The following is a 10705-nucleotide window of genomic DNA, read 5'->3' on the forward strand; positions in this document are numbered from 1 at the left end:
AAGCCAGCCACTCCCAGGTCTGCCGAGCCTTAGCCAATGCTGGCTGAAGCAAGTCCTCAAGCAATGTGGGCTTATCAGGCGAGTGGTGGGCTTAGAGTATGGAAGTGTAATGTTTGGATGACTGCTGACCCTTGCAGAAGAGCTTTGAGGACTGCTCCTGAGATATCAGACTTCAGCGGCCCTCACAGTTCACTGTCAAACTCTCTAGAAGTTTTACTATGACCTTGGGCTTGCAAGATGCCCTTATGCCAAAGCTGGGGCTTGCTCCAGGAGCCCAGGGTGCTGCAGCTGCATGGTGAGGGCTTGGCCCGATAAGGTGGCTCATTCTCCTGAAAGAACAAGTGGCCTTAAGGGCTAGGGGTGGGCCTAAGGGACAGAGACAGTGGGATTCACCTGCCTACAGGCAGTGACATGGCTCCTATGTTTGTGGACCAGCTTCCTGGACAGCTTGCCCACAGTCCCTACCTAGGGAGGATGTGGCCTTCTGGGACTGAGCAGCTGGAAACCACTTCTGCAGAGTGTTGCTCTGGAGTGGTGTTGATGGGCCAGAAAAAAAAGTCAGAAATTTCTTTAGTTTTTAGTTTTATTGCTCATTCTTTGTTTTGCCTGGTCCAGGGCAAGTGTGGCATACTGATGGAGGCATGGAAGACAGTGCTCAGTGAGGTGGCTTGCAGGACATTCTGGCTGTCCAAGGCCCCGTGGCTCCATCACAGATCCCTGAACTAAATCAACTGTTGCAGGAGGGCCTGGGAGAGCAGCAGGGCTGTGCAGACTGTCGGCTTGATGACAGTGCCTTGGTTTTTATTGTCGTCCTCGGGATTTTCATTCTCAGGGGATCCTGGATCATTTGGGGGTCTCTGAGGGTGAGGGGACCCCCCTGGCTTTGAGTTGGATGATGATTTCTTGTTATCTTTAATCCACTTGTCAAAGTAGGAGACCCTGGCGAAGACGCTGGGGCTGGCGATTGGATCTTCACATGAGGAGCTCCAGCTGGTCAGCCCTATCACGTACCAGGAGCCTTTCAGTAAGCAGACAAGGGGGCCCCCAGAATCTCCCTGAGAAGAAAGAGGACATGAAGAGTGATCCAGGGAGTGACAGACGCTGACTGGAATGGAGAGAGTACGATGGATGCCAGGTGTCTCTGCTGTCTGTGTACCTCATCAGGACCATTTAAGCAATTAAAAAAAGAAAGAAAGAAAGAACGAAAGAAAGAAAGAAAGAAAGAAAGAAAGAAAGAAAGAAAGAAAGAAAGAAAGAAAGAAAGAAATCCAAGCACAGGCAGCCCCTTGGGTCAGCATCGAAGGCCCTGGAGTCCTATTCCACAAAACTGCCAAGGAAGGGGACCCTGGACACCATTTGGTGGAGAGTCTTAGAGCTGGATATGTGCTCTCTGCCCTCTGTCTATGTGGGAGATGTCTCTGAAGTCCCAAAGGGTTGGTAATTGGCTAATTGACCTGGAGGCACAGCCTGTAATCTTTGGCTGAATCCCTTGTCCCCAGCACAGCATTCCACATGTACCTTTGTGTTTTGCTTAATAACGTGACTGTGGAATCTTCAGCCCCTTGACTAGAAGATGACAAACTGTAGAATGTGCTGAGCAGAAAAAAAAAAAAAAAGCCATCGAATGGGTGGAGCCATGGGGAGCTGTGAGGTGCCAGGAGAGAGGTGGAGACTCCAAACTCAGCAAAGACTTGAGATGGGAAGGTCCCTGGGATCATGGGTAGAAACATTCCTATCTCATAGGCCAAAAAGTAGGACCAGGAAGAAGCAAACAAACCAAAACCCAAACCCAAACCCAACCCCCCCAAAAAAACCACCCCCAAACCACAGTCCCCACCAACTTTGTGCTGAAATGCATGTCAAAACAGTCTTTGTCTACAGAGTGCTCAGGAGACACGGTGGATTGTGGGCACACACTGGAAGACCCTACATAGGGTTAGTGGGCTGCAGAGATGACAGAAGAACCCTCAAGGGGATGCACAAACCAGGCCCTGAGAGGGCTTCTCTGAGCCAAGACTAGATAGAATTGTTGAGGCTTGACTGTGGCAAGTTATGAGTAGAGACACAGGTGTTCAGCAGGGAAGCAAGGGCCCTGGTGAAGGTTTTGGAGCCCCCTAGACAGGGCTGCAGGCTTGGCCTAGGTAGGGTACAGTAAAAGGACTGATTGGGCAGTCAGTGGGTGGAGCCACTCAGCACACAGGATTGGCCCTTTCTCTATATTGTAATTGTATGGAGATGAGGTCAAGCTCCAGAAATCACAATGTAGAGAGAAACAACTACCACTAGGTACCCTCTGACCCTCACATGTGCACAGCAAAGCAAGCTGGGTGTTATATACATGCAATCATGTTTCTCCAGAGGCAGAGGCACAAAGATTACACGATCAACCTGAGCTACACAGTAAGATCATTTCTAGACAGACAGATAGATGATAGATAGATAGACAGATAGACAGATACATGATTAGATGACAGATGGACAGATGATAGATGGAAGATAAACAGATAGATGATAGATGATAGATAATGGATAGATAAATAGACAGACAGATAGATGATAGATAGATAGATGACAGATATAGATGATTAGGTGACCTATAGACACAGATGATCAGTAGTCTGGGAAGGAGACACTGAGAATTATCTGGCATTCTTGAGGAACAGCAAAGGTACACATAAGATGTGAAGCCATAGGTTTCTGAGCCCAGAGGACAGCCAGAGAATGAGAGAGACAGAACAAGCAGAGGCCACATGAGATATGTAGGGTTGCCCACTTCCTCTCCGGCACCGGTTCCCCCACCATTAAATGTAAACTATACAGACTGCACCCCCACCAACTAGTGATGCCTTCATGCCCCAAACCTAGGAGCTCCTAGGAGTCATTATGAAAGACACCTGATCCCACTGGTAGCAAAACAGCCTTTCGAATTAATCGAAAAAGTAAACAAAGACATTTCTACCTTCATTAGTTATCAGAAACATGCAAATGAAAAAAAATCACACAAATCCGGGCAGTGGTGGCACACGCATTCAGTCTCAGTGCTCCGGCATAGGCAGGCAGAGCTCTGTGAAACTGAGCCCAGCCTGGACTACACACTCCAAAACATGAAAACACAAAACCAAAAAGAACAAGGAAAAGAAAGACTATAACCAATGGCTAAATGAATTGGGCATATGATCTGAAGAAGTGCTGCAGTGTGGGGCAACCTAACCTCTTGCTGCTGGTGGGAGTGCAGATCTATAGACCCACGCTGGAGAGATGCCTGGAGTATGTGTAAGACATGAACACATGCAACTCTCATGGCACAGTGATTCTACTGCTACATGATAGCCCCTCTAGCATGTTCTGGATAATGCTGTTGCAAAGACCTTCCATAGAAACTGCCAAATGCCATGAGGATAAGAATGAATAAGGAAGAATGTAGTGTATCCTGATAGTGGCATGGCTGGATTGCATCCTGTTGGCTAAAAAGCAATCAGGGCAAAAGCCTGCACCCTGCGTGATGCATGTTTAGGTAAAGTCTCAGCACGGAGTCATAGTTCTTCTAAAGCCAAGACAGGACCATTCTAGGAATGAGAGAAAGGGAAGGGGTATGAGCGAGTGTTTTGGGTGCTGTTTACATCAGTGTATCAACTTTTTAAATGAAATGTTATTCATTCATTTTACATGTGTGTGTGCACATGCACTTGAGTGTGTGCTTGTGCGTGTGCGATGGATGCAGAACTCGGAGGGCTACTTGCCAGGATTGGTTCTCTCTACCATGTAGGTCAAGCGGTAGATCAAATTCAAGCCATTAGACTTGGGGCAGGGGAAGAGCCTTTACCCACTCAGACATCTCATGAACCCACTGACTTAATTTCTCAAAATCCCTCAGGTGGTCCAAGGGATGGCCATTTCCAGTGACACAAACAAATGAGGGAGACAAGGTCTGGAAAAGACACAGAAGGAGAGCGGCTAGGACAACACGAGGGTACAAAGGTAGCAGGCTGTTTAAGCCACCTGAGCCAGCAGGTCGCACTTACTGCGCAAATGGATTTTGACATGGCATAGTCAGCAGCACACACCATATCATCGTATATGTAGTAGCTTCGACCAGATCCTGGAGCTGGTGGTGGGAAAAATCCTTTACACTGGTCATTATTCATGACGATGAGCTCGGCTTCATACAATTTATTAGGCAAAGGAATTCGCACTGTGAGGGGGGAATCAGATCTGAGACACAGCTAAGGAAAGACCCCGCCCCAAGTTTCCCTTCCAGGATGATCCATGCTGGGGGGAGGCCACAGCAGCAGGGAGGGACTCACAATAGGCACTTGGTGACCAAGGGATATGGCAACAAGGGCAAGCATGAGGCTCTGTGGAAGGCAGGACCAGGCAGAAAGTCATGCACAGGTCCCCGTGTGGGGGGCAGAGGAACACTAGGTGTAACCACAGTGGGGCGCCAGGCAGAGCCTCCTCACCAGGCAAGGGGACTGAGACTATACCCTGAGAACACACAAGCCAAGGAAGGGGCTCAGCTTTCAAACAGCTCTGGCTGGGCTGCGGGGCCCCAGCTGGAGGCAGAGACACTGGACCCTGAGTGTAGCAGTGGCCTAGGACACAGGCCAGAAGCGCTTAGGAGAATGACAAGAGGACTGGCCAAGCTGAAGGAGCATCCAGGGCCTGGAGGCATGGATTCTGTTTCCAGGTGCTCGCCCAGATCTGCCCTGGGTTATCCCACGGGAGCAGAGGGACAGCAGCGGGGCTCACTGCACTCAGGGGCCATGGCTCACGTCCCTCAAGGGTGCCCAGGGGTTGCCTGTAGGTAGCAAACCCAAGCCTGTCCCCAGGTCCAGGAACTGCGGTCAGGATAGGTCATGACAGAGGATGGCTGAAGGTCCAGACTCTCAGGGAGGCCAGGTTCTCGGTTCTGAAAGCTGCCCCTGCCCAGGCCGTCCCCTCTGTGTTTCCACTCTCATCCCCTGGCCTGACCTGGAGACCCCATCTGCGCTGACACAGCCCCTTAGAGAGTGATAGTGCATCCCTTCTAATGCCTCTGACCCTCTGTCCTGGAGACTGGCCTGTGAGGCAGACACTTAGAGGCTAGGGCAAGGGAAGGGGGCCCTAGCCCCGACCTCAGAGAAGCTCCTGCTTTCAAGCCTCCCTGTTGCTGGCCAGACTGTGACCCTAAATCTCGTGTCAAATTCACCTTCTCTTCTATTTAACTTGGCCGTTATCTTGTCTTAGATCGAAAGTGTTTAGCCTTGTGTGGAAATCCCAGCCTAGGAATTCTGAGATCTCAATCTAAACCTATAGACTTGTCCCTTGCTGTCAGCAGGCTCTTCCTGTGGCCCACGACACCAGAGTCCACAGACCCCGAGTTCCCTCTGCGTGGTGTGTGCAGAGAACCTGTGCATTGTCATCCTGGACACTTGACATCGTGTCTGCATGACAGAATATCTGACATGAGGCCATTTTGATAGAGAGAGTCACAATCCTGTATTGCTCAGAGAATAAGGCCAACACTAAGGCTTCTGGTGCCCAGGTGACCGGATCTCGGGACCAGTGTGCAGGACAACTGGTAAAAGCTGGTAGAACAGGCTTCTGAGGCTTAAGGGATGGGCAGTGAGCTTCAGAGGAGAATGTTCCCCAGTTGGACACCCCAACCTGTCCCATGTCAGGGAGAGAAGGTTGCTCTCATCTTCNTAAGGATGCCAGGTGTCTTTCCTGGCCAGTGGAGAGCCTTGCAGTGGTCAGAGGTCAACCGCACTTAGAGCTCTGGAGTCAGAGAGCCTACACTTCTAATCTGAAAGGGGAGAGGTTTGCTTTTGGACCAGAAACTGGGGTTCTCAACCACCCTCCCCCTCCTATCTTTCACCTGTGCTCACCGTCCTCTCTGAGATGACCCCAGCCGCTTGTCCAGCAGGCCTTCTCTTTGGGGATTATTATGTTTTTCTCAGGGACACAGGCTGGGAGGATGTGGGAGCTGTACTCCACAGAGGAACGCAGCTGCAACAGGACAATGTCACTTCCTTGGGGGTAGAATCTGTCGTAGTCTTTGTGAACGATGACCTTCTGCACTGACATCGTCCTGCTGTACCTGGTGGGGCTGTTCAGTTCAGTGTAGCCTAGCATGACCTGGTAGTCCCTTGGTTCTCGAGACCTAGTGCAGGAGGAGGAGGAGGAGGAGGAGGAGGAGGAGGAGGAGGGGGACCTGTAAGTGTTGGCTCAGCTCTGCCTTCCTGACTGTCTCTTGCCCTGCAGGCCATCAGATCCTCTTTTCTAGGTGTCTCCTCCTTTTCCTAACACATGGGTGGTTTTCCTCTTGAGGGGCAGGATGACCCCACACTGTTGAGGATACCGAAGGCGTTGTATATCCTAGAATTCAAAGGGCTGCCAATCTCATGACCAGCAGAATTATATCAAACTGTACCCTTTCCTCTGGGAGGATAAAAATCTCACTCAACCCTGCCCAGATCTGTCTTATACGTGTATGGCCTTCTTAAAGACCCCACCTCCTGTTAAGCATGACTTACACGCCAACTTTCAGATATGGATGCTCTCAAGATCCTATTCCTATCTAACCATAACCATGGGCACTCAAGGTGTATTTATGAAGGAAATGGAACTATAAATGAGAACTTACCATTTCTGGAACACAGACTATTCTAGGCTACATGGTCACTATACGGAGGCTCTTATCCATGCCCACTCCCCATGGCTGAATCCGCTTTCTTTAGGGACCCTCCATCTGTATGTCTCATGGCATCTTGATATGCCTTCCTGATCTATGGGACATGGCCTTTCCTTATGGGTGGTTCTCACACATCCTCCATGTGACTGTCTACGTCGGGTCTGACACACACGGATGCCAGCATATGTCTATAAATCCATATGCGTATGTATGGAACCCATATGCAATAATGTGTCCTCCTGCTAGTACATAGATAGTTCCAGCTCTGGGAATAGCAACACCCTTCACTACAGGAAAGACAGGAACACACACACACACACACACAGTACTAGGGTCCCTCTGGAGAGGACTATGCTCCAGTGTAAGGGTGGCCTGAACCCAAATGAACTTCTAATAAACATGCAGGATGCATCGCGTCTGTGTCCAACTTTGGGAGTAGGAACCTCTGATGGTTACTTTCACAGTCACTAGCTGTGTCTGGCTAGGTTAGGACACAGTAACCATAGTTACAGGAGAAACCAGGCCTGTTGCCATCTGCAGGGGCTATCTAGAGGTAAGCAAGTGAGATACTGAAGTGTATCAAATGGAACAAAGTTTTGATCCTTAAGGTTCATGAAAGAGAAAAGAGAAGATCAGAGGTGACCACTTCAGAACGAAGATCTGCTTCTCTGTGTTATTATAGTCATAGTTGAGGCAAGTATTCCAGCTAGCTCTTGAAAAGTAATGTGTATATCACCATGATAGCTACACTTATTAGCTGAGTCTCAGGGACGGGAAGAGGATTTCCCCAGGGTGAGAAACCCTCTAATAGGAGACCCAGACTGGCAGAAGACAGTGTCAGGTGATGAGCAGGGATGGTAGTCCAGGTGAAGGACACCATTCAAGGTCAGGGCAGCAGCACAGAGGACTCCTACAGGCAGCAAGCTATCCCAGAACACAGCCTGGAAGGTCACGGCTGCTGTCTATCCTTCGCGCCTGCCTCTCCTCCTGTCCTAGTGACCCTCTCCTGCACCCCTTCCCAGCAGAAGGGCCCAGGGAGGGAACACGCACCTTTGGAAGCAGTGGGCAGCGGTGGCTACCCAGTTTTTGTCGATGAGAACTGCTCCACAGATGTGCCTGCCATATAAGCGCAGACTGGCCTGCCACGGCCACCGCTCAGCCCCTGCAATCTGACCGCCATAGATCTTCCCTTGGAATTTGGTCTTGCCACATACTGTGGAGACAATCCCAGCCGCCAGGCACCTGCATTCAGGATGCAGGTGCTTGGCGCCCCAAATGCCAGCATCAGTAGGACCCAGGGGACACAGTGGCCTCTCCTCTCTGTTCTCAGGTGGGCGTACCCAAGGTCAGGACTGGAGTGGCAAGGCTCATGTGACAAAGAGCACCCTGAATGACAGGGGGAGGGTTGGATCAGACTAAGGCTTTCTCTCAGCAAGGCTCACAGAACAGAGGTGGAAGCAGAAATGAGGACGGAGTTGCCAGTCTCTCCTCAGACCTCCTCAGCTTAGGGAACACAGCTCTGAAGAGGCAGAAGCTGAAGCTGACAGAGGCCGTTATTTTTCTGTGGTCATTTTGAGTGACCCCCAACCCAGTGAAGACCGTGGTGCAGCGCTAAGAGAACCTTGATCCTGAACTGAGAGGATGAGGTCAATGGGCAGGAGCCAGCCGAGGAGAGGGCCATCTGTATAGGTCCCCAGTCTCAAGGCCCTCCTTATAAATGTAAAGGCCCTTAGGTTCTCCCGACTGCTTATGTTCCAAAGGGGAAGAAAGGGGACAGAAGGGTAGGGAAAAGGAGGGAAGGAGAAGGGAGGGGACACACCCACTGGAAACCTGCCTCCTACTTTAAAGGCCACTCATGCATGCTCCTGTCTCCTTACCCTCTGACAGGGATGGAGTGGACTTCATGGTCTGGGTGGTTGTGTTATTCGCAGCGCTGGTGACGTTGGTGGGTTCTGCGGTCTGGGCATGCTGGGACAGGAAGCTCAGTCCGAGCAGAGCAGCCAGCAGGCCGGCCCCGTACCCACCCAGGCCCGATTTTTGGGCCCTGGCGCCACACATGGCATCTGGCCGGCTTGTGTCTGGGTCCCGGGCAGGACCAAAAGCACGTGCACACAACCGCTGACTCCGACAAACTGCCTCTAGGGAACCCCTCTCGCCCACCCCACCTCCCTCGCGGGAGCTGAGCAAAAGCCTAGGCCCACGGTCCTCTTCTCTGGCTTTCACCGAAATAATTCTGAGTGGGTGGGTGGGTGGGGGAGCACCCACCACATCCCAGAGTTTCTCCATTTCGTTCAGTTTAAACATGCACTCAAAACACGACCAGCATGTCACCATCTCATCAACCCCAAATTCAGAGTCAGAAGCTGGTTACAGGCAGTGTGATCTGCCCAGTGTGGGTCCCCTGGAAGAGCAGCACTGAACTACTAAAGCTCTCTAATGTCTATCTATCTATCTATCTATCTATCTATCTATCTATCTATCTATCTATCTATCTATCTATCTATCTATCTATGTATCTATCTATGTATCTATCCATCCATCTAGCCACGGAGTCCGATTAGTGTTGCCCATATGCACATGGACGTAGGTTTATCTGCAGGGACACGAGGAAGTTACCAGTGGCCACGCTCCAAAAGAGAAGCAACCCTCTTTCCCACCGCAGCCATCAACTGCCCAGCTCCTTGGCTAGAATTAGATCTCAGCAGCTCCTCTCCTTTGTGTTGGAATTTTTAAACGGCTTGGTTTTGTGTATGTAACCACTGCTGCTGTAAGTTGCAACTGTTTACAAACAGAACATTATGTGTTAGTCCTTTACCAGTGTTTTAACTTTGACCTAAGTGTCAAATCATTTTTTTTTTGTTTTGTTTTGTTTTTTGTTTTTTTTCGAGACAGGGTTTCTCTGTATAGCTCTGGCTGTCCTGAAACTCACTCTGTAGACCAGGCTGGCCTCGAACTCAGAAATCCACCTGCCTCTGCCTCTGCCTCCCGAGTGCTGGGATTAATTAAAGGCATGCACCACCATGCCCGGCTCATTTTTAATTATAGGAAATTTAATCATATATGTATTATATCTTTCACAAATCTTATGATATACTTTAATTTTCTGGTTTTGTCTTCATTTGTCTGTTTCAACTTAGGGACTGTCTTTTACTTTTTTTGTGACACACTAATTTATAATCTGAAATCTCTTCTCATCCAAAAGCAATTTGTTTTACTTCAAATTTCTTAATCAAAAATATTTGCTCATATCGATAGCATTTTAAAAAGAATTGTTTATTTTATTATGTATATGAGTATATGTAGCTGTCTTAAGACACACCAACCAGAAAGGGCATCAGACTCCATTACAGATGGTTGTGAGCTACCATGTGGTTGCTGGGATTTGAACTCAGGACCTCTGGAAGAGCAGTCAGTGCTCTTACCATTTCTCTAGAACCTATGTATAAATTTTTTAAAAAAAATCTCTTTCTCCTATCCAATGTCTCCTTCTTAAGTAGCACTAGGGAGAGAGAGGCAGTCTGAGGAATTCTCTCTCTCTCTCTCTCTCTCTCTCTCTCTCTCTCTCTCTCTCTCTCAATATTTCTGGATATTTTACTTTGTTTCTTTCTTCCTTTCTTTCTTTTTCTGACTTTGAAAGATTTATTTTATTAGATATTTTCTTTCTTTCTTTCTTTCTTTTCTTTGATATTTTTCTTTACTTACATTTCAAATGTTATCCCCTTTCCTGGTTTTCCCTCCGAAAACCCCTTATTCCCTCCCCCTTGCCCTGCTCCCCAACCCATCCACTCCTGCTTCCTGGCCCTGGCATTCCTGAGGAATTCTCTTAATCTTTGGGGGACCTTAATCTTTAGAAATTGGATTCTTGACTTTGCTGCACACACACACACACACACACACAAACACACACAAGAATTTTAGCATAAGCCAGTATGAAGCCAAGTTGGAGTTTATAAAAAAGAGATTTTAATTTAGACTTTTAATTTTAATTGAATTTTAACCATGAGGGCTAAGATTAAAAAAAAAAAAAAAAAG

The 10705-nt window shown here is 48.9% G+C and overlaps 1 protein-coding gene across 1 annotated transcript; it reads right to left on the bottom strand.

Moving 5' to 3' along the window:
• Positions 1-565: 565 nt before the first annotated feature.
• Positions 566-8777, bottom strand: LOC110322147 (serine protease 40). Its single transcript, XM_021198683.1, has 5 exons — positions 8551-8777; positions 7724-7886; positions 5868-6142; positions 4023-4192; positions 566-1055 (listed from the first exon to the last, which is right to left on the bottom strand). Exons 1-5 carry the CDS (start codon positions 8729-8731, stop codon positions 723-725), a joined length of 1122 nt encoding a protein of 373 aa, XP_021054342.1. The 5' UTR covers positions 8732-8777; the 3' UTR covers positions 566-722.
• Between the last annotated feature and the right edge of the window lie 1928 nt (positions 8778-10705).

Source organism: Mus pahari, chromosome 5, assembly GCF_900095145.1.
Source record: "Mus pahari chromosome 5, PAHARI_EIJ_v1.1, whole genome shotgun sequence".
Lineage (NCBI taxonomy): Eukaryota > Metazoa > Chordata > Mammalia > Rodentia > Muridae > Mus > Mus pahari.

Coding starts and splice junctions, on each gene's coding strand:
- LOC110322147 (XM_021198683.1), bottom strand. CDS start 8,731: ATGTGTGGCGCCAGGGCCCAAAAATCGGGCCTGGGTGGGTACGGGGCC. Junction 7,887..8,550: donor CACTCCATCCCTGTCAGAGG/GTAAGGAGACAG, acceptor TTGTCTCCACAG/TATGTGGCAAGACCAAATTC. Junction 6,143..7,723: donor GCTGCCCACTGCTTCCAAAG/GTGCGTGTTCCC, acceptor CTCCTGCACTAG/GTCTCGAGAACCAAGGGACT.